The 24,831-nt window shown below is 44.4% G+C and overlaps 1 protein-coding gene across 1 annotated transcript in view; it reads right to left on the minus strand.

The window, feature by feature from the left end:
- Positions 1 to 23,825, minus strand: part of wnt7bb (wingless-type MMTV integration site family, member 7Bb) — a 45,971-nt gene extending 22,146 nt beyond the window's left edge. Inside the window, exons 1-2 of the mRNA XM_063196665.1 lie at positions 23,522 to 23,825; positions 15,857 to 16,083 (exon numbers count right to left, since the gene is read on the minus strand). Coding sequence (XP_063052735.1) covers positions 15,857 to 16,083; positions 23,522 to 23,604 — 310 coding nt within the window. The 5' untranslated portion in view covers positions 23,605 to 23,825. The remainder of the gene's footprint in view (positions 1 to 15,856; positions 16,084 to 23,521) is intronic.
- Positions 23,826 to 24,831: the final 1,006 nt, after the last annotated feature.

Genomic DNA, 24,831 nt, shown 5'->3' on the forward strand with positions numbered 1-24,831 from the left:
CACACACACACACACACACACACACACACACACACACACACACACACACACACACACACACACACACACACACACACACACACACACGCACACACACACACACACACACACACAAACACAAACAGTGGCTGAACAACATCCCGCACAGTTCCTCAGACCAAGGACGAGCAGCAAACAAACATGACGTTACCAAACGTGATCCTCTTCATCAGCTCCCCATAACATCCCATGCTCAGGACGCCAATCATGTCATTGCCCAGCAATACTGTCCAAAAAGTTAGCCTGCACCTTTAGAGTCGGTTACCGCCGTCCAAACAAATGGAACACACTGCAACATGTGGCCTGCCGTCTGGTCTGCTATTGTGGAGGCCATGAGGGGACTCATGGTGGAGCAGGCAGGACAGAGGGGTGCAGCCGCGTCACAGGGAAACCAAAAACACTTACAAGCATGTAGTGTAGTGTACTGTAAGGTTGGCAACACTACTCCTACATGCCCTTTCTCCTGGGCCCCATCCGCTTTGGATATCAGCCCAAGAGAGAGAGAGAGAGAGAGAGAGAGAGAGAGAGAGAGAGAGAGAGAGAGAGAGAGAGAGAGAGAGAAGAGACAGAGAGGGATATAGAGAGAGGGAGAGACAGAGAGATAGAGAGAGATAGAGAGGGAGCGAGACAAAGAGAGAGAGAGAGAGAAAGAGACAGAGAAACAGAGAGACAGAGAGATAGAGAGAGCTGACTAATGCCTGCAGTTGTAGCGTTTTCCATTGCTCTTTATGTCCCGTTGCTATGAACATACTGTATGCTGAGAGCAAATTATAGGCAGAGTTGTGGTTAGCATGAGGTTAGCAGCAAGAGGAATTAGCGCAGCCGTGTTCCTGGTCAATAAAATAATATTGTTCTACCAGAGCGGCATAGTTTGCTGCAATCACATTGTAAAAGTATGTGCGTGCATGCGAGCGAGCTCATGCCCATGTATGACATGAGCATGCGTGGGCGTGTGAGTGAATGAGAGGGTGAGAGAGAGGAAGACTGAGAGAGAGAGAGAGAGAGAGAGAGAGAGAGAGAGAGAGAGAGAGAGAGAGAGAGAGGGGGAAGAAGAAGTAATAGACAGGGAGAGAGAGTTGAGTTTGTCTATCTGTCTTCTTGGCCGGCCGTCCGTGCGTCTGCCTCGTCTTACATGTTTGTCTTCCACGCATTAGACACGTGCTCTGTGGGCCAACAATGAAAGGTAAAGGGCTCTAGTCGCTCCACGCGATGACATAATGGAAAGCCTCTCTTGACCTCATCAAATGGGCCAGAAACCTGTTATTAGGGCTAGAAGCTCACTGCAAACCTGTTGCCTTCAAACCCCTCATTACTCCTCAGTGTTTGAACGGGCACTCACTGATCTTTCTCTCACTCTCTTTCTCTTCCTTTCTTTCTTTTTCTCCCATAACCCTCTCGCTGTGTGTGTGTGTGTGTGTGTGTGTGTGTGTGTGTGTGTGTGTGTGTGTGTGTGTGTGTGTGTGTGTGTGTGTGTGTGTGTGTGTGTGTGTGTGTGTGTGTGTGTGCGTGCGCCACCCATCAGACAGGTAGCAGAGTTTGCATGTTGCCTGCTGTGTGTGTGACAAAAGGCTATTAGCATTTAGCATTTGGCCCTTTAGTGGGAATGAAAGGAAGCGTGGAGTAAGTGAGCCATTAGCTTTTCCGGGCCGCTTCACTCCAGTGCACACATTTTAGCAGGTTCACATTTCGCTAAAAGTTCATCCGAGGTCACCGCCAGGGCATAAACAGCCCAAACAGCGTTGACTGTACGCACACCGTTGACCCATATCAGGCCCCTTCAGACCAAGGCAGAATGTCTAGACTGCTGAGCATATGAGAGTTATTTAATAAAAGTACTACTCAGCTATCTTTGCCCTCTCATGGTAAAACAAAAACAAAGCAAAAATAAAAAATCATATGTGTGGCGTTGTTATACCAAGCCCATGGTTCCACTTTCCCCGGCTCCATGGCTCTAGGTTCCATAGCTCTAGGTTCCACATTCCACGGTTCCATAGCTCTAGGTTCTTTACCACAGATATCTGATGGTTCCATAGCTCTAGGTTCTTTACAGGTTCCATAGCTCTAGGTTCCATAGCTCTAAGTTCTTTACAGGTTCCATAGCTCTAGGTTCCATAACTCTAGGTTCTTTACCACAGATATCTGATTGTTACATAACTCTAGGTTCTAGGTTCAATAGCTCTAGGTTCCATAGCTCTAGGTTCTTTACCACAGATATCTGATGCTTCCATAGCTATAGGTTCTTTACCACAGATATCTGATTCTTCCATAGCTCTAGGTTCTTTACCACAGATATCTGATGCTTCCATAGCTCTAGGTTCTTTACCACAGATATCTGATTGTTCCCGTGCTGGCATATTAAAATGTTAAAGGCCATTTCCATAGCACCCAACAGGGCTAGATAAGGGTTAAAAGATCAGCGTAGATTCCATGCAAGCGTCCACAGAGCTTGGAGCTCTCATTGCACCACAGCACAGCACACTGCCCGCTTTTCCCCGCACACTGCCCGGGTTTTCCCCCCTGCCCCTGCCCCTGCCCCTGCCCCTGCCCAGCTCTGCCCTGCCCTGGCCTGCCCTTATCACCACCAACGTTGTGATTGTAGTCACTTCTGGATGTCCGAGTCGGCGGGGGCAGTCCGGCACAGTGAATACAGTTGGCCGATCTGATTGTGTGGGACAAAGAGTGCTTTGAGGTGGCGATGATCCTCTAACATCCTGTTCCCTCGCCTCGCCTCCCCTCTCTCGCCTCCGCAGCCAGACGCAGATCGCAGGATGATAAACAGTCAGTTGGGCCATGTGGACGGGACGCGCAGGCGAGCGGGTGGGCGGATGGGATGGGATGGGATGGGATGGGCAGTTGCACAGCACAGTGCAGTGTGGACCAGTCCAGTTCAGTTAAGCCCAACCCAGACCAGACCAGGCCAGGCCCAGCCCACCTACCAGCCACCAGCTTGGGGATGGGGAGGGATGGGGTGGGGGATCTGGGAAATGGAATTTGTGGTGGTAGGGATGGGGTGGGGGGGGGGTTGGGGATGGGGGATGGGGGATGGGGGATGGGGGAAGAGGTAGGGCAGTGTGGGGACAGGCCTACTCATCCACCGTTGGCCCCTGCACCACAACGCACCGCACTACACCACACTGTACCGCACCACACCACACCACAACGCACCGCACTACACCACACCGTACCGCACCACACCACACCACACCACACCGCACCGCACTACACCACACTCCACCACACTCCACCCAGCCCTGACCTGTCAGCAGTCCCCCACCCACAATGTCTGAAGGCCAGATAAGGAACACACACACACACACACACACACACACACACACACACACACACACACACACACACACACACACACACACACACACACACACACACACACACACACACACACACACACACACACACACGCACAGATCTGTTAATCAGAATGTATGTATAGGCTATATCATGCAAACATACTGGCACACATACACATGCACACAAGGTTCAGATATGCATACAGTTTATGCCTCCAGACACAACAACCTCACACACTCACACATAGTACATATAGACAATCACACGTAATGCTTACAAAACCCACACACACACACACGCACATCAGCCCACCTTTCCTCCTCTTATCTTTCACTTTTCCTATCATTAGCTCACCCGCAGCACTGTGGATACCTGATAAGGCCCCAAGAGGTCACCGCTCCCACGTCTTTCCATGCTATGCATCTGGCCTGTGTAGTATACATCATGGCCGCCTACCACGCACGCTCTCTGGCCTGGGAGAGGGATAAAGGGAGGGAGAGAGAGAGAGAGAGAGAGAAAGAGAGAGAGACAGAGAGACAGAGAGACAGAGAGAGAGAGAGAGAGAGAGAGAGAGAGAGAGAGAGAGAGAGAGAGAGAGAGAGAGAGAGAGAGAGAGAAGCAATGTGTGGAAATAGGGAGTGAGACAGGGAGAGAGTGATGGAGAGAGGGAGAGAGGTGATGGAGGATGGAGAGAGGGAGAGGGGAATATAGGGGGAGAGATAAAGAGAAGTGATGGAGAGAGGGAGAGAGAGGGAGTGATGTGATAGAGGGAGAGAGAGGGAGAGGGGGATATAGGGAGAGATAAAGAGAAGTGATGGAGAGAGGGATAGAGAGGGATAGAGGGAGAGGAGTGGTGGAGGATGGGAGAGAGGGAGAGAGAGGGAGAGGGGTGGTGGAGGATGGGGCCTTGCTGCCCACATGATGATAAGTCTAGAACAGCCTTTTATGCAGCGCCACTCTTGCATAGCGCGCGGTAGATATGCATCATTACCAAAGGGTTTTCCTCATGAATTAAACTTGGCCATGTACTGTACTGTGCGAGAAGAGAAGTGAAGTGAAGTGGAGTGAAGTGAAGTGAGGGCCTCATCCTCCTCCATTTTGTGGAGTGTAAGTGTGCTCATCGCTCTGATAATGGCCCAGTACGCTCCTGTCAATAGGGCCTAGCCTACCTGTCGAGCTGCGCTACACTCCTGTCAATAGGCCCTAGCCTACCTAGCCTACATGGTGAGCTATGCTACACTCCTGCCAATAGGGCCTAGCCTGCCTGTCGAGCTGTGCTACACTCCTGTCAATAGGGCCTAGCCTACCTGTCAATAAAGCCTAGCATACCTACCTGTTGAGCTGCGCTACACTCCTGTCAATAGGGCCTAGCCTACCTGTCGAGCTGCGCTACGCTCCTGTAAATAGGGCCTAGCCTTCCTGTCGAGCTGCCCTATGTTCCTGTCAATAGGGCCTACCTACCTGTCGAGCTGCGCTACAGGGCGCTCCTGGATCAATGTTTAGTGTTAGCTTTCGATGAAGCTCTTTTCGACAGGCAACTGGTTTTGTCAGTCGGATGTTGTGAGCGGGCAGGCGGGCAGCAAATTGTAATAATAATGATCGCTGGATAAAGTGGTGTGCTGAGGGGTTTGTTGTTTTTTTCCCCTCGCAACGAGAAGTAATGACAAGGAAAGGTGTGAGGCAGGCACTGCTTCTGCGTGTGACTCATCAACACCATTGCATGCTTTACACACATTCCTCCCAGACAACAATGACAACAACCAGCAGCCAGCAGCCAGCAGCACAGCAACAGGAGCATAGCGGCATTTGGAGAAACAAATTCAGAAGCCAGGAGCATAGCGGCATTTAGAGAAATGCATTCCTCAACAGGAGCATAACAGCATTTGGAGAAATGCATTCCTCAACGTGCTCTTGAGCTGGCCGGGTCTATGGGACAACACTTGGCAAAGAAGTTGTGGGGGTATTACATTTCTTGTGCAACGCGAGGCGTACCAAAGCATTTACTTTAACAAGAATATCTTTGCTCATCTTAGAGAGGACATGTGTGCTTGCTTCTGAACAAAATAACACCACACACACTTAAAATAATAAGGAGGGGGATCACCATCTTGCATAAATGTTGACTCCTCACTTTCACTCTGGACTAATTTATAGTACTTATTTTAATGGGACATTCTGGTTACTTTCACAGGCCTAGTGAATGTCAGTATGTCTGCGGAACACTTTAGATTTCATCTATTGGAGTGAACACGCTTTTTCTTTCCGTAGGTTGACATTCAAGCAAAGATGTTTCTCATCTCGTTTGATGTTCCACGTACAATGTCTCTACATCAAAATTGTACTAAAAAGAAACTGGGTCTGTATTTAAAAAGATGCAGATGGTTAAAATTAATATTTCAAAATGCATTTCCTTGAATTTATTTGACTTGGGGGAGGGAGACATACAATACATGCATAAATTAAACCACATGTGTGTGATTTTCGGGATAATGGAGCAGTTTGAGATATATCGTTAGCTTTCAGAGGATAGTAATTTGCAATTAAGTTTCGATTTTTACAAAATTATTGCATTTGCATTCCTTCGGGATATCATTTCACCACAAGTTAATTTGAAAAAAAAAGAGAAGGAAACTCGTCTGCCCGTTGATCCATCCCATTTGGAAAATTTGGTTGTTTTTTTCTTTCCATTCTCTTTGCATTGTCAACTTCAGACTCATCAGAACATAATGCATCATCATTTAGATGAAAGCCACCAAGGCCAGTTTGGCTTGTCAGACCAGAAACAAACAACTACAGTTACTGTACTGCATCCCAACGCAGGGGAAGACAACACCATGGACAACACACATCCATCAATCTTCACCAATTACAATGCTGTTGAACAATGCAGTCAGAGTTTATCCAGGACATATTGGACTGACTCCTTTTAACATGCAACTCGGCTCCAGGAAAACAAAGTGGCAGAAGAATTTTGATTGTGCTTGTGCTCGTGTGTGTGTGTGTGTGTGTGTGTGTGTGTGTGTGTGTGTGTGTGTGTGTGTGTGTGTGTGTGTGTGTGTGTGTGTGTGTGTGTGTGTGTGTGTGTGTGTGTGTGTGCGCGTGTGCGCGTGTGTGCGCGTGCGTGTGCGTGTGTGTGTTTGGGGCGGGGCAGGGGGTGTAGTGTGTGTGTGTGTGTGTGTGTGTGTGTGTGTGTGTGTGTGTGTGTGTGTGTGTGTGTGTGTGTGTGTGTGTGTGTGTGTGTGTGTGTGTGTGTGTGTGTGTGTGTGTGCGTGTGTGCAATTGTGCACGTCTGTATGTTTCTTTTGTCTGGCTTTCAACAAGTTAGGGTAACCCTGATATTCGGTAGCCGATCCTGAAAAAAAGGCAAAACAATAGTAGCATGAAATATTTAAAAAATGTCCAAGTCATCCATTAGGCAACTTTCTCCGGGAATGACAATACCATGGAAAATAAATACAGCAGAACTAACCAAGCGTCTCCGGCACCCTGGGCATTCACCGCAATGTTTATGAGGAAACCGACAAAACCATCTAAAGTGACCTTGAGTTTGATCAATCTCTCTGCTGCGGCTTTGATATTACCATTCGCTCGCTCGGACACAAAGACTGCTGATGTTCTCATTTTTTTCCTCTTTCCATTCCGTGTATTCCGGGTATACTTACACATGGGCAGTGAAATCTAATCGCGCAAAGAAACGAGAGTAGAAACAAAGAGACATGAAGATGTAAAGCAATACCCTCGTGATCTAGACCCATATTTTCCAGGAATAAAATCCTCCACTGTACAAGCCTGGTGTGGTTTCCAAACATGCCAGCCTTATAGGGGGTTCTTCTGCCATGCCAAAAACCTGTCAAATCAGTATCACTGCGGACTGTCTATCCGGGTTAAGATGAGGTTTCTTCTGCTGTGTTAGGTAAGTGAAATCAAGGTCTTGTGGTATTGAATAATTGCCTGCATACTTTGCATTTCCAGGCAAACCCTCTTATCGATGATTCACTGTTTGCTCTAGAGATGTTTTTTTCCTTCCTTTAATAACTCACACAGTCAGTCATGAGAGTCAAGCACACAAACTCTGACTTCAGTCAACCTAAAAGCAGTCTCTCACTGGCGGCTCTCAAACGCCCCGTTTGGATACATAATTCACCCTACGTCTTCAGCACAATGTTTTCCTGCTCAAGTGTGTAGTTTGCACCTTTATCTGCTGAGATATTGGTTTTGGTCCAAACGCAGACCATGCTGCTTTAGAAGGTATGGGAGCCAAGTAGCTTGGGTGGCGGATGCTATCTGGGATGCAAATTTCAAATTTCAAATTTCAATGAAACAAGTCACATGTCATAATATCATCCTTAGGCCACAGAAACGACACACAATATGCTGTGTCCTTCCTTTCTGAAGACCACACACCAAAACATGCCATTGCTTAGATCAGAATAATCAGCTGGGACAACTGTTATTAATGCTGACCTTGTAATTAGCCTGGGACATCCCATGCTGCTTTGCACAATCATTCTGATCTGAAGGACAGCATGGAATCTAGGCCTCGGAGAGGGAGATCAGAGACCAATCAGAAAGCAGGGAGGCGTGGAAAGCCAATGACTGCAGTTTGTTTGAATAGATACAACTGACACGATTGGCTATGGCTATGTATGCCAAATGATAGACATTCATAACGCTCAATAAACAGCCGTCATCAATACTAAAACCACACTCCCCCTACTGGATTTACAGTAGGCAGGTCTCCAGACCATATCTTACTTCTGATTAGGTCTGGTGGTAACCAGGCAACCATATAATGCGCGTGCATTTGTCAATAAAAAACACCAAGTGAAAGGGGAAGAAACGCCTTGGTGCTGTGCATTTTGTGTCTGCTAGTGATGTTAGCTATGATTTTGTCCTCGACTGTAAGTCGCATTGGTTATAAAGCGTCTGCCAAATGTAATGTAATGTACTGTAATGTAATGTACTGCAATGTAATGCAATGTAATGCAATGTAATGTAATGTAGTGTAATGTAATGTAATATAATGTGTGCTGGGCTGTACTGTCCCTCCCTACAGTACTGCCATCCACTGACACACACACACACACACACACACACACACACACACACACACACACACACACACACACACACACACACACACACACACACACACACACACACACAAACACACACACACACACACACATACACACATCGTTTGCAAAGAAAGTAGATAAGAACTGATGCAGGCCAAGTTCTAAAATGGCACTATATGTTTTTGCATCCGTCTCCCCTGCTGCATCCTCCCCTACTTCACTGGAAAAGGGCTGACCAGGCTAAATAGCCCGGCGCAACTAAGCCTTATTTAAGAAAACATCAGAATCACCATCAAGTCAAACCAGATCAAATGCTACTCACAAACCTTCTGGAACGGAGCTCATTCTTCATGTTGCTGATGGTTTCCACCCTGCTGTTTGGACCGTGGAGGGATAGGACATCGCCAGAACATCTCAGATAAACTTCAGAATGGTCAGTTGTATTTACATAAACAGTATTGCTCTGTTTCTCTCCAAGTTTTTTTGCATTTTTTAACCCACAGGACAGAATTTTTACTCAAAATGTCCCGTGAGCTTTACTTATCAGCTAAGTAATCCTGAGCACACGTACTGTAGCATGTCTGTTCCACTTAGTGTCCGCTATGGGCCATGGAGAGGACAAGCCACGCAGACCTCTTCTGCAGTCTGCAGCCAGTAGAAGTGAAGTGAAAGGCCACTTGGGAAATTCCAACTCCCATTGTCATTGTGACACAGCACTCCACAGCACACAGCACTCACTGCACACAACGACAATGCATTTATGGCTCACCCGAGCAAGGGGGCAGCCCCTAATAGTGCCCCAAGGCAGGATGCGGCAGTGCAGCAGGATGGTACCATGCTCAGGTTAACTCAGTCATGGAGGAGAGCGAGAGCACTGGTGAATTACTCCCCCCACCAACCTGGCGGGCCGGGAGTCAAACCATTTGGGATACAAGTCTGACACCCTAACTGCTTAGTGCCTACCCATTACTGCCACTCTGTCTTAATGCAGCTACTCCATCCAAGGTGAGTGTAACTCACCAATATGAATAAACCGAACATTAACGCATTATAAACTGTGTAATGTCCTTAACAACACTGAGCACATCAAAAAGTACAGCATGCTGGCTTACTAGAGACACCCATGTCCATCACACTCAACATCTATGTCCATATGTCCATGTGTGTCCGTGCGAATGCAGATGTAATGCTCTAATCCAGGGGTTCCCAGACTTACAATAACCCTGTCAAGGCCCTGTATACCGCTAGATTCCAGCCAAGGCCCCCAATATACCGGAAGATTCCAGCCAAGGCCCCCAATATACCGGAAGATTCCAGCCAAGGCCCCCCCTTACCTTACACGGGTCGTGCCACACTATTCTTTTTCTGTGCACCCCCTTTCACAACCATGTCCTAGCCCCGTGACTCAGAGCCACACTATATATAAAATAATAACGAGAATAGTGTAATGTTCAGCGATTATAACGCTGTTCTAAACTAATGAGAATAGTATAATGTTCAGAAATTATTACTAATGGCTATCTTATTTTAATTTTGTTAGTTTTTAAGTTAATTCAGTTACTGAATTTGGTGTGCTATACTTTTCCAGCCAACTTGCCGCAGCCCCCCTAGCACATCCAAGCGACCCCCCCCGGCCCCCACTTTGAAAACCACTGCTCCAATCTGTGCAACAACACAAGCTTTTCCTTTGAATCAACGGTCAGGGCTGGGTGAGGTACACTAGGAGGAGAGTTTGGTATGGGCCATTGAGATCTTTTCACAAATAATCAATCTGATTCTGGTGATTTGCAAAATATTTATGATTTGGTGATTATAATTTTGTTTGTGTAACTTTTGCACATGTGGAAATTGGAGTCACCAATTGTGAAAAATGAGCCTGAAATTGGTTTGCCTGGCATCTGTGCCTGTTGTTGTGACGACCTGTCATACTAAACACACAGAGGAAGCCAAGCGGAGCTCCACACAACAGCCAAAAACTGCTGAAGGATGCGATCCTAATGAAGGGAGACGTAGCCCCTTCGCCTGGCCGCCTGCTTTTGCAGCAGGGCACTGCCAGTAGACAGGCACGCATCACTGACAAGAAGTGCCCTCCTCTCCTCTCCTTTTGGGTGATTTTTCTCTTTCTGAAACCAAATCCTTGAATCGAGAACATTTTTTTTTATTCTGCTAAATCTGGTGGCTGAGTACAGTAGTACTCAATAACCCGACTATTAATGTGCACCTTCCTGGACGCCAATGGTAATACCGCTGAAGCCGTCCAAACTGACCGACTCCGGCCAAATGCAGGCAGCGCGGAGAGAAGGCATTAGGCTTGCGGTTCCTTGATCTTTAACTCCTGAAAAACAGTGGAATCTCCACGCCGATCCAAAGCTAAGACTGGATCAGTGAGAAGAGAAAAAGGTTTAGCGGTTATAATTTGGGGGATTGACATAAAAAACCCTACTGTACTGTACGTATGGAGGGGTGACTTTCTCTCTCTTTCTTTTCTTTGCTTCCTGCTTTCCAGTTGATTATGTGGGAATTTGAAGATTCTGGAACCAATTGGTGCATTTATCTCTAAAGTGCAATCAATTCCATACACCGAAAACCAATACCCTCTTAGGGATGTAAACCAATACCCTCTTAGGGATTAGGGCTGCACGATAATGGAAAAAATCATAATCACGATTATTTTCGTCAAAATCATAATCACGATTATTAATCACGATTATTGATTTTTTGCAGATTTTTTTGAAAATTATAACAAGATGAAATATAACCAAGAATGAACTATATCGGGGATGAGCAAAATAAAATGAATTGTAATAATTATGTAAAGGTAATAGCATGAAACTTAGGTGGACAGATTTCTGGCCAGAAACACCAGCCTGTCAGTATGCTCTGGCTTCAAGGACGGTCTGAAAAGTAGGTCACTATTGCCACGATTAAATCATGATTAAAATTTCGAATTCGATTTCACAAATTTATCACGATTTACGATTATTTTAATTTAATCTTAATTTGATTTAATTGTGCAGCCCTATTAGGGATGTAAACCAATACCCTATTAGGGCTGGGATTACACATTTGATTCAATTGAATCAACCCACTGCATTGTGTGAGAGTATAGATATAGTATACAAAACACACAAACACACACACACAAGCGCGGATGTTCGAGCTCAGGCATGGCCCCCGGTACACCCTGAGGGAACCCGTTCACAGCAAGGTGTCCATTAAAACCACTAACTACCGCAGTTTCCACATCCCAAACTAGGGAGCTGGGAAATAATAGCTGTGGTCGGTGTGGTTGCTAAAGGCGGCCTTATGGGACGTTAAACATCATCGACGGGCCGGTGGCCCTCTGTAATATTTGTCCGCCTCGCGGCCGCGGCCAACCTCTCCATTCCACCTGACCGTGCAGTGGAGAGAGGGAGGGAGAGGGATCAATGGGGTTTCCCACCGAACACAGCAAGGGCAACTCAGGAACTAATGACCCACGGAGATCCCCTGATGTAACTTGCGGAGGGCAGGCCGAGCATTATGACCCTGACACTACACACAACACTACTGCTGATCTGTATTGCACAGCGTTATGACAATTACACTATAGCAGGACTGTACTGCAGAGCGTTATGACCTGAATAACACTACAGATCTGTACTGCAGAGCATTATGACCCTGAATAACACTACAGATCTGTACTGCAGAGCATTATGAACAACACTACAGATCTGTACTGCAGAGCATTATGACCCTGAATAACACTACAGATCTGTATTGCAGATGTGGGCTCTGAATTGTCTGGAAACTTCCAAGAGGTAATGTCATTTTAGCTGGCCAGACAAAAGTCAATAACCACAACTTGAAGGTTGGTGGCATACAGTATTCAGCATGCCACCAGAACAAAACAAGATCCTTACAAATGGCAGAATGGTGTAAAAAACCCTGTCCACAATACCCACGAAATCTAGCCGATTATCATTTCACTACTTCGAATATTATATTTCAATAAAACCCACAGTGAAGGGAACACAAACACATTCTTGGGTGTAAGGTATAGGCATGTGTTTTTATACCACTATTAAGAAGGAGCACATATTTCTGGAAAAACATGAGACACTTAGACAGCACAATGTCTCCGAGACACAATGAATGAAAAAAAAGGACAAACATCAAAGATTCACTACAAAAATGTCAAGCAGGCTAACACACTCTGAAGTTCTGGAATCGTGTCAAACCGCTCTAAAATGGCCAATTGTTACCAGTGCCATTGGATTAGAAAATGCTCAAACCACACTTAAAAGCAATACAACACTTCAGAATGGAGGGGAATGTATTAAACGTGTCTGTTAAAAAAGTAGTCAACGACTCTCTGGAACCACACTACGAACAAAGGAGGGCAAAATATATGGTGCTCTGGTTAAGGCCGCTCAATTTGTACCCCACATACGCTCACTTTGACTCTCTCCCTCTCTCTCTCTCTCTCTCTCTCTCTCTCTCTCTCTCTCTCTCTCTCTCTTTCTCTCTCCCTCTCTCTCTCTCCCTCTCTCTCTCTCTCTCTCTCTCTCTTTCTTTCTTTCTTACTCTGCAGCTTCCTAGCTCTCTCTAGCTCTCTCTCTCTCTCTCTCTCATTCGTTTTCCCTCTCTGTCTCCCCTTTCCTCTCTTTCACACACCACAGACAGTCATTCAGAGATCAGACTTGGGCATGATCATGAGATTAACAACAGATGTGTACGTCTGTTTTTGTTCAACAAAGCCCTGAAATAATACCATTAGCTGTCCCCTGATTTGCGATATCATTTTTCATTCATACATCTTTTTTCTTCATCAAACTTAAGGTTTTTGGTTGCTATTCCATGCATTTGGTGCAGCCCGTACGCACTCAGGCATGTATTTAACCATAAAACTGAATTCAAATATTAAGTCAACAACAATGTATCAGGGGGGAAAAAGTTGGACAGAAATTATGTGAATGATTATAAGAATGTGTTTGTTTGACATGGACTTGTTTCATTCCCAATACACATACCAGCATATGACTGCAACAATATTACATGTGGTTGGACTTTGCGCCATTGGTTAAAACTTAACTGTGTATTTCCCGACACTATGGTTAGGCCTGTGTTGACCCACAATATGGATGAGAGGCCTAGACTAATTTCAGCTTTGGGATTCTCAGTCTAGGCTTTGGTCAAAAATCACCTCCATCAACATCGTAGCGCTTTGGATAAGACCAGTTCAACCGCCAAACATCTAATGTAGCAACAAATGTGACCATGAATACCTCCGCAAACTAATCACAATCGAAAAGAGATACCACACAATTATAAAGCAATATGACAATGGGGCTGGCGTAATTACAAAGGAGGAAAAACTCCCATCGGATCCGCTCTGATCGGACCGGACCAGACCACCCACGGGCCCCTGGAGTGCAGTACAGACTGACCTACTAGTGGCAGCTGTCCACACCGCCCACTGGCCATTGGTCATGGGTTTGGTTTATTTGATAGGGGCAGATGCACATCATGCAGGCTATACAACACCCTAACAGAATAGCATCATAGCATTTACGTATACCGTAGGCTAGTTTCCAATGGCCGTCCCTAGAAGGGTTTTGCTCATTGAGTGCAGTGCAGACTGACCTACTCGAAGCTCCTGGCCAAAGACGGTCCTCTCCCCCAGCGCCGGCACACAACCGAAATACATACATACACTGCATACATACAGTTGAGGACGATATTATTAGCCCCCCTCCTGAAATTAGACATTTCTCTTGATTTCTCAGTAAGAATTACCATTATTCACCGTTTCTGTTATTCTGGAAACAAATAAACTGATGGAGATAATGTTCAATGAGTTGAATTTGGATTTTTCTATTGTTACGATGAGTTTAAACAAAAAAGGGCAAAAATGACAAGGACAGAATTATTAGCCCCCTGATCATTAATAGTCAATATGGCGCCATTTATGAACCAAAACTGACAACAGGCTCTGATAAGTTGCTACCTAGGTTGGCACATGCCCCACTAGGGATTTTGGCCCATTTCTTCACTGCAAAGTGTTCTAGCTGGTCCAAATCGCATGGATGCTGAGCATAGACATTAACCACAGACTCTCAGTGGGATTGAGGACTGGACTATGAGCGGGTGATTCCAATATCATGGTTTTAGTGTCCTTGAAGAACCTCTGAACTAATCTAAATGTATGCTTTGGGTTACAATGTTGTTGGAAGACCCAGCAATCCAGATTCAGACCCAGACTCCCTGTGTCTGAGGCTGAATAACAGACTAAACATGATGCCCCACCACTATGTGTAACTGTGGAAACTGCTTAGCCTCATTAGACCAAAGAAGCATTGGACACCTGCCTAGATGATTGTTATTGACCTGGCCTCACCTGGAGGTTTTTTCCCCCCAAGAAAGACAGTTGTTAGGGCTTGTCATCATATTGGGCTTTCGGGCCATCATCACAGAAGAACCCCTTTACTAAAGGCAGTGCATATCAGAGTGTTATTGAGCTTTGCCTGTGAACATTTGAAAGTCAAAAATGAGTTTTGAACGTTTCTGCTTTCATCTGATGATATTCAATTGCACCTGCTTTGATGCATGGATTCTGCTTCTGTCAGGTGAAGAAAGGGATAGGCCTTGAATCGTTATAAGATGGTTTCCACAATTAAACATGGTGGTGGATGCATCATTCTGTGGCAGCCTCAGCCACAGGAAACCTTGTTTGGGTGTACGGCACCATAAAAACCGAAAATTATGATAGAATGTGGAAAGTGACCTTGCAAAAATATGCTCATAGAGGGAGCTAAGATCTTCACTGGATCTTTCAATAAGATAATAACCCAAAACTTACATCCAAAATAGTTCAAATGTTCTTCAAGGATACTAAAACCATGGTCATGGAGTGGTTCAGACCTCAATCCTTTAAATAGTATTTGAAGAGTGCTGAAAATGAATGTCCATCCTCAACATCCATGCAATTTGGACCAGCTTAACTATTTGCAATGACAAAAATGGGCCAAAATCCCTGGTAGGACATGTGCCAACATAGTTAACAACTAATCAAAGTGCCTGGTGTCAATTTTTGTTCATAAATGGCACTGTATTGACTATTAATGATAAGGGGGCTAATAATTTTGTCCTTGCCATTTTTACACTTTTTGGTTTAAACTCATTGTGAAAATGGAAAAGTCCAAATTTAACTTATTGGATACTATCTCCATGGTGTATTTGTTTCCAGAATAACATGCATTTATTAATAATGATCATTCTCAATGATCAATGAAGAGATATGTCTAATTTCAGGAGGGGGGCTAATAATATCGTCCTCAACTGTACATACATTACATATATACGGTACATACAGTACACACATACATACATACATACATTACATACATTACATACATTACATATATTACATACATTACATACAGACTGACCTACTCGAAGCTCCTGTCCGAAGACGGTGCGCTCCCCCAGTGCGGAGCAGTTCCAGCGACCATAGCGGAACTGGTACTGACACTCGTTGATGCCCAGCTGAGCGCCCTCCCCGATGACGATGATGGCGTCCGGGCGGCTCTGGCAGATGGCCCTCTGGCGCGGGGCCAGCCCAGGGATCTTATTGCAGATGATATTGGCACCCAGGGCAACCACAGAGGAAAGGGCCCTGCGAAGAGATGGTGTGGAGGAGACAGAGGAGAGAGAAGAGGGAGAGAGAGGGAGAGAGGCGGGGGGAATAGAACGAGAGAGAGAGGGTGAGAGAGAGAAAGAGAGAGAGGGAGAGAGAGATGCAAAGGAGAATGAAAGGGGATAAAAAAAGAAACATCCTGCCAATAAGGATTAGCCTTTATTAGTTAATTCACAGATCATCAGAGAGTGCTATTGGCTAAACGACCTCCAGAATGAAACTGAAAAAAAAACTAAATAAAAACAACACTGCAGAGCCAGTGAAAACGCAGAAGGAAATGATATTTTGTTTATTTGCTTACTGACAAGTTCTCCCCGCACTGGTTTGGCACGGTATCCTGTAAAAACGAGCTGAGGTTTCTGCATTAATTGTTAGGTAACATTGCTCGAATTGTTTCCAGGCATGAGTGGATGGGAGGCACGCTGGAGCATATGTGCCGTTTGTAAACACTCTCAGCCGCAGTCAGATGTGGTCACCCGCCTCGCAGAGAAGAAGTGGCACATGACATGTTATCTCTTATCGTGACACATTCATGGGTTTGGGGCCAAACGAGTTGTGTAACGGATAGCCATATGTACTGCAGTATGAATATACACAATACAGTGTGAAGGGGGAATCTTTTGTCTGCTTTGATCAGAAAGCGAGGAGAGAAGACACGAAGAGCTTTGTTGCAAAATGGTGTACATCGATCTTGGAACATTTTGAGAAATGAACATTTTGTATTCTGCATTCCATTGCATTGCATTGCAAAAGGCATGTTATATAGGTTTAAAAAGTATGTTCTCAAAATATTTGAATGGCAAGAATCCACACATAGATGATACGGCTTCTGAACAGTCGTTTCCAATGCCTTCCCGGTGACGGGGAGCTCTGTATCTGATCACCCGCCTTTTTATTTTTATTATTGTCATCGTTAGGCCCATCATAAAAAAACAACAACGACAACAAAAATCAGTCTGATCAAATGATTTTCACTGTTTAGGGGGTTGTGAAAACAAAGACAAACAAAAACAAAAAAGTGCCCTGTTCAACAAACAGTCTTGCTATTTAAAACGTGATAGCCCCTGCAGATACATACATGCTTTTCAAACAGGACAGAGACAAGGAGCCATAAAAAAGCAATGGAACCAGATGCCAGCTTTGATGTATGACGTAGCGTAGGCCTTCTAGCGAGCCTCACCACCGCAAGCAGAGTAGAGCAGAGCAGAGCAGAGCAGAGCAGGGCAGGCTGATACAGGCAAGCTGTGTGTCAGCGAAAAACGTGAGGGCCTGACTGAACTGAACTGCATGGTGTGCGATGCATGCAAACCCCTAAACCTAAACCTCGCCATCTCCACGGCACATCTCCACCCCCTTCACACTCCACCACCCGCCTTCAATCCCTGACATTTAAAAAAAAAATCATAGTGCAAAAAACATGCTCCCCCCAAAGTGAAAAGCATGCTCCCCCCAAAGTAAGAGGAACAAGATGAGAGGATGCTGATTGGAAACTGGATATGGCCAGCCATGTTCCCTCTCTTCTGTTGATTAACTGTTTCCACAAAGGCACCAAAATAACTCTTGAATAAAAAACCACATGCTCAAATGAAACTATAACTGAAACAAGGCATATATCTGTAACACTACATTTAAGACTCATTCTCTGGACTGCGAGTTGAGTTGACTCCCCGTCCCTCCACCCCCACCCAACCCCCACCCTCCACTCCACTCCTCCATTCATACAGCACAGGGCTCTTTCATTAAGTACTAACGGCCAAACATCTTCCACAGACACACACGGCCCTGCTCTGCTGAAAGCGGAGCGTTATTTGGTTGGTAATACATGTCCCAATCACTTCCCTAAAGAACCAGTCTTAACAGCTAAAAGCAGTTACAGTAATAGGAACTGAATCAATGCAGCCTCAATATCGAATATAGGCTCAAATACAGTCCTCGACTTTGTCATCAAGATGGAAATAAAAACATTATTCATTTAATTAAGAAAATATGGACATTGTTGGAAAGGGGTTGAAATGAGACATAATTGCATTCAAACTAAACAACACATATAATCATGTAAATGCTTAACTGATCCAATATTCCAGATGTTAATGAAATAACTGTCATTGATAAGGCCCCTGTGCTGTAGACGATGGGTCAACCCCAATAAGGTTGAGGTATTGTGCATTGGTCAACTCCAATAAGGTTGAGGTATTGTACTGTGTATTGGTGTAAACACATCTGCCTGAACCTGTTGACCTAACTCAGTAAAGTATGAAACCTCACTGAGTCCTGGTCCCCTGACACCCTTCACTGGTGATTTCAGCACTTTGTTCCTTTTCTGTGAAAGTTTCTGAAGGTCTCTTGTTTAATAAATTATACAGCACAATATCGGATCACAACTAGCATCTGTTTACAATTAGCCTGGTGAGCTATTGTCTGTGTTCGACACACACATACACACACAAATGTTTGGTTTCAAGTTAGCCAGCCACAAGTCGAACCCAAAGGCCGTTTTTGTTTTCTATTAGACTCAGAAACAAACTGCGGCGTCTGCCATGGCCATCCATCCATGCGAGAGAGAGCCATGACTGTATTGAAGCATTTTACACTACTCCAAAATGGGTCACTTGTCTTATGGAGTAGATTTTACAACGTATTTTTCAGAAAAATATTTCAAGACTGTGGAAGAAACCGCTGCCTCAAAGGTCAGTGGCTGGACATGGATTGGATGTGAAACTTCGACATCCAGAGAGAATCCAAAGACACAGGACCTACATGGCCTCCTGCTGCTACGATTACACCTGACTGTTATACACTAAAGACTGCACGGATATCATTTATATAAATTACAAAATAAATTCCAAACGTCCATGTATCAAAGTTACAAACTTGGAATAAAAAGTGTTTCAACTGAGAACATGTTTATGAAAGCATTTTAACAGAGGTTAAAAGGTTACTTGCCGGAAAGAAGCTCTTTTCACATTATACGTCAAATATAAAAAGTATCCGACATTTCGGCCTGCGATTAGGCCTTCTGATATTTTAAACTAGTATGGACGCATACTGCACAGTATGTCTTTAAAACCCTGGAAGCACTTGTTCAAAATGACCCTATGAGATAATTATAATGAGTTACACAAACTTCTCCAAAGACAGGGAATTGAGACATGAAATAAATGCGACTTGAACAGCTTGACCCACTCTTGTACCAGTGTTGCATTACATGTTGGGGTTTTGCTCTTTAGACGCAAATAAACAAACACAGACACACTTCACCCAACTGCAAACAAGTTTGTACACTCCATCCACAGCATTCCTCTATGCGTAATTCACATACAGTACAACCGCAACGCATGTCTGGATGTCATGGCAGATGCAAAGTGTAGTACATGTTTCCATTGCCCTGCTCTGACCCTAACGATATGAGGAGGCCCTTCACGGTTCATCAGTTTCCTCCTCAAGGATGTTCCATGCATATACCAAGGCCTGAACATGCTGTCTGGAAACTTAGTATCACTTACTGTGTCTGTTATTCAGCAGCAGTGGTCAAATGCAGTCATACTACACTACACTGCCCTACAAAGGCAACGCTCAGTAACTACGCCAACAATGAAAGTGAGAAAAATGTCTTCAGCGCCTTGGTATTAGAAAGCAGTAACGCCAAATCTGACATAAAAATATCTCTAGAACGGGACACATTTGGACCATAATGCTTTGTAACAAGAAAAAGGAGGTGTAATGAAGATCATTTTCAGTCTCATTTTTGGCAACATATGTACACTGCACTTTGCCATTGTATGGCAGAATAGCTGGCGGTGTTGGTGATGAGAAGTCACACTGACAACAGGAAAGGATGAGTAGTTACAGTACAGTAACAAGACTATTCACTGTGACAGCTGCTGCTTACACTGTATATACTGTACCTAACAGTTACCTCAATCCTAACCCTTACTCATCACCTACCTAGCACCTGTCTAAGCTCAGGAGATTGTCTACAGACATGTATACAACTAGGAAAAGAGAGAAAAGAGGAACTCATCATCTGAGGCCCGCACCACTGAAAACTCAAGATAGGGAGTCCCATAAACAGACAGAGCCCTTTCTCTAGCCTCATCCTGAGGTCAAACTTACCTCCTAAACCTCATCCTGAGGTAAAACTTACTGTACCTCCTAAACCCTAACTTTAGGAAGACTGTAAATACACTACAGTGAGCCCTAACGACACTATAACGCGTACCATAAAATAAAGCACAGCCAATTACAGTAATGTTAGTGGCAGTGGTTGAAGCTTCTTGTGAGAGCATATTGTTTTGTATAACCTTATAAAATTAGCAATCACTTCATAAGATTGATCATTAGATTTATCAGACAAACAAACCTGTTATGAACATGAACCTTGTATTAGTTTAGCTTCTTCCAAGAATATGAGACGTGTCTAAAGTAAAAGCCTGCAGCATCTACTGCACAGTAGCCTGCAACCTCCAAGAACCTGCCATACCGCTCAGCTGGTATACTTGTCCTCGCCTGCCTGTTAATGTGTTGTTTTTACTAATGACAGAGTGGATGAAGACAAGTTTGACTTCACAAGCAGTGTGTAGTACATGGAGGAAATTAAAAGTGCCTGCTACTGAATCACTAAAGAAAACACCACACTCACACTTGTTAAAAACACTTATAACTTCCACCATCAACACCACCAACAGCGGTGAGCAGCAAGCACCCAAACACTTGTCACGCTCACCCCAGCAACCACGAGAGACGAGGACGGGAGATGTTGCTGCGCGCGCGCGCACACACACACACACACACACACACACACACACACACACACACACACACACACACACACACACAAACGCACAGCAAGGATGGGAGATGTTGCTATGCGAGTGCATCATGCCATCCAAAGCTGGGCATTCCACAGCTAAGCTCCCAAAGCCCTGCATCATCAAAGTGCACAAATGCGATTCTGTTTGCTTAGCCCCTATCCTGTGTGTTGCTTAGCCCCTATCCTGTGTGCTCAGTGACAGCTCAGTTCACGAGAGAGAGCGAGGGCAAAGCAGCACACATTCAAAACAGTTGGGGCATGCCTGTTTTCCCCCCTAGCTAGCTGGTGTGAACTTTACTGAAAAGACACTTCCGTCAAGGAAACAAACGACATCCACATGAAATGGCACTTTGGAATAGAAGGAGGAAGCTGGGTTTGCCATCCACATGAGGCTCACACTTGGAGGTGTGCACGTCTTTTAATAAACATGGGAGCCTGCCATCCCAAAGGGCTTCCTCGTTTACTAAATTTATAAATAATCAACTTCACGGCTAAATGAACTTCCTTTTAAACATGTAAAATAAATGTTACCAGGTCTTGCCTGGCACACCATGTCCTTGTACTGTGACAGTGTACATTACAAACTTCCCCTAACACAAACCAAGAGCTGCAACATGGAAAAAGCGTTTGGCTGGAGCTTCTTTTAAAAAACTAACAAAGGTTAAAATTAAATCTCAGCACAGAGCTGGATAAATATCATGCCCAATTTTAGGTACACATGCTTTATTTTGTTGGGCAATTTCTTGCCTATGCTTTCAACAAAAGTTTTGCAAATAACTATGTTTAACAGGCGGAAGCTGTGAGTTGTTTAATGGTTTGACTGCTAATACTGTGCACAGGATTATGGTCCCTCTAACATCAAAAGGAAACGACGTGCTTGACTGACAACAGGCTTAACAATGGCCATGTCTAACTACGTAATTCACAATGACTCATATAATCTGTCATAAAATAAACATCCACAAAGAAACAAAATAGAAGCAATAATGGTGGCCCAAACATTGAAACAACATGACTGTAGCCTACCAGACAGTCAATAAAAGGTTGCTTGACCTGATGATGATCTGTGTTATAATAATCACTGTCATTTAAACTCTTCTGGACTCACTGTTCAGACAACAAAGGATACATAAAAATAGCACAGGGCAAAGTGATGTGATGTAATGTGATGTGATGTCATATAATCTTATGTGATATTTGTATGCAAATACCTGGAATGACACCACCCACACGAGGCTATATTGCAGTATTTTACAAAAGTATTTACCTTAAACTTAAAATTGGTATTTTTTAGCCACTCTCCTATTTGTGTCAATGCAATTTCCATAAAGTCCTCAATGGAACAGTAATATTGGAAAAGTGTGTGTCTTAATTCTGAGAGGATAAGCACTGTCCTTAAACTCGAATAAACATATTTGTGTTAAGATTGGAAAGATCTCATCAGTACTCATACAGTCAAATAATCCCACTTCCACTTCATTTTATCATTTGGCTATATCCAAACGACCTCTTCTTTTAAGCGCGTCAAATGTGCTCTGCCTGTGCGCAAGAGTGTTTAAATTGTAAAAACAAACAATGGTATGTAGTTTCTAATGTGCAAACCAGTGCTAAACATAGGCATGCCCTCTTTAAACTGTGACCATAAACCACATCTATTTTAGCATCAAATTTGGGGTCCCGGGAACTAAAGACGCACTCCATGGCTCCATAATTGTTTTAGAGGCGAAAATCAAACTTTATGTTGGCTCTTGCGTTCCTGTAAAAACTTCGCATTACATTGTAATTAGCGCGGGCGCAGTAATTGACTGTTCATTAGGAATCTTTGCGTGTGGTAATGAAATGAGGCATGATTTGATGAGAGTCATTATAGCCTAATATTGCACATCTACAGCCTAACAAGTCCCACTGCTGAAACACCAACTTCATGAAGACGACACTGCCCCAGTCTGACTCTTTAAATTGTATTGAACATCTCTGCCGCTCCGTGGCCAAAGCTGTCCCAAACGCTCCAAGGCATAATGCCGTTTCTCGGTCACTAGCGCATTGAGACTTGAGGAACGGTCGGCCGGCCAAGACAAAAAAAACTTTTGCGTGTTCGTAAGACGCGGTCATCCAATAACTGATAGAATCCCACGTGGATTTCTCACTCCCACATCAAGTTACCAAGTCTTGATAGTAACAGAAATGTCATTACTAGGTACGCGTAATTTACTGAACTGTCAACAATTATTGTGAAACTCCTCAGACATGAATTGATAAACTCGCGTTAAGTTATCAATAAGCTTTTGACAGCAACAACTTCCACAATAAATAGGCTATGCATACGTTACAGCATCATCCACAGAGAAAGTCGATGCTCTCTCTCTCTCTCTCTCTCTCTCTCTCTCTCTCTCAGTAGCATTTTATCTGTTAATATATTTGTAATAGCGTTGGGTATCACCAACACTCTTGGAAACGCATGCTGACGGCACGCACATGTGCATGTTTCGTGCGTCAATTCAACATATTCGGCGTAAAATAGTGTCACACACGTGTTTAACTGTTACACCCAACTCCCAGCGAGATAGTGATATATCAGTTGAAAGTCACTGGTGTAAATGAACTTACAGGTAGCTACCGCTGGTGAGGATGAGGAAGATCTGAGGGTAGTAGACTGACAGCAATACACTTCGCGATGAGAGGATGATCATGATTGAGCAAACTGCCGCTTTCGGATGAAAAAACTGGCATTAAAAACTCCTTATTCCTTTTAGCTGCGCGTTAAGTTCCCGTGCATTGAAACAAAAAAAGACTTGTCTTCCAGTTGAGTGGTAAGTTGAGCTGAGTTGAGTCAGTATATCGATGGTCCTATGCAGCTCCCAGCTCCCAGGGCCGTATGTGTGTGTGAGCTGGAGTCTGGCATCGCTCTCTCGGCCACTGGTAGGGGTTGTTACAGAGTGTGCTTCCCGAGCCGGAATGATGATGGTTTTTAGGGATTTTGGATGGCAGAAGAGAAAAGTGCCTTTCTCTCCTCTCATGAGACCCGCGGCTTGCCATTGGGCAGACAGACAGTGCAATCCGCCCACTTTTGTAACATACCACAACGACAATAGAATAGGGCGACACAATATCTAGAGTTCAGGACTTTGGAAAAACTTTTCATTGATCACATTGGAGGGTAGGCTACACAATCACTCGCAGTGTATGGCTTCTACTAGCTCCTTGTCAACTCTAGTTCTACTGCTATTACTACTAAAGTGGCCCCGTCCTCTTCCACAGGAATCACAATAGGACACTGCTGGTGCGTGCGCGCCTGAGCGATACACCAGCTAATTAGGATCCAGATAATTGGTGCTCTGCCATTGGCTAATTAAGGATGCAGTCCTCATTAATTGTCTAATTGGCAGGTTCATCCAGGTCAACCATCCCAGAGAGAGTCAATAAGTCTTCCATTCATACAGTATTTCATTGTATTTAATTGTCACACTATGTGACTTTGAAATGGTCTATCTTCAACAGCGTGTTTCATGTGTGAGAGAGCATTTGAGGTGTGTGCTGAATCTTAGTTTACTGAAAATGTGTCAAGCTACAGTACATAATAACACGTGTTAAACTTAACACCACACTGTTACAGTGGTATACATATGCTATAATTATAACAACACTGCACACAGTTACAATATAATAAGGGCTTCTCCTAGCTACTTAGTCACAGCTAGGTACACATCATGGACACCATCTTTAATTTCTCTCAGCACAGCATGCAGAGGAGGGATTAACACTGAACAGACCTTTGTATTAATACTGCCCTGACTTGTAAAATGCTCACCTGTTGAATGAGTATACAGTAACCATATTGGTAAGCCCTCCGATTGCAGCGTGGGGTTAGGTGACTTTGCTCAAGAGCACTTTCATGAGGATGAGGAAGTCACACACGT

This window comes from Engraulis encrasicolus, chromosome 4 (assembly GCF_034702125.1).
Source record: "Engraulis encrasicolus isolate BLACKSEA-1 chromosome 4, IST_EnEncr_1.0, whole genome shotgun sequence".
NCBI classification, from domain to species: Eukaryota; Metazoa; Chordata; class Actinopteri; order Clupeiformes; family Engraulidae; genus Engraulis; species Engraulis encrasicolus.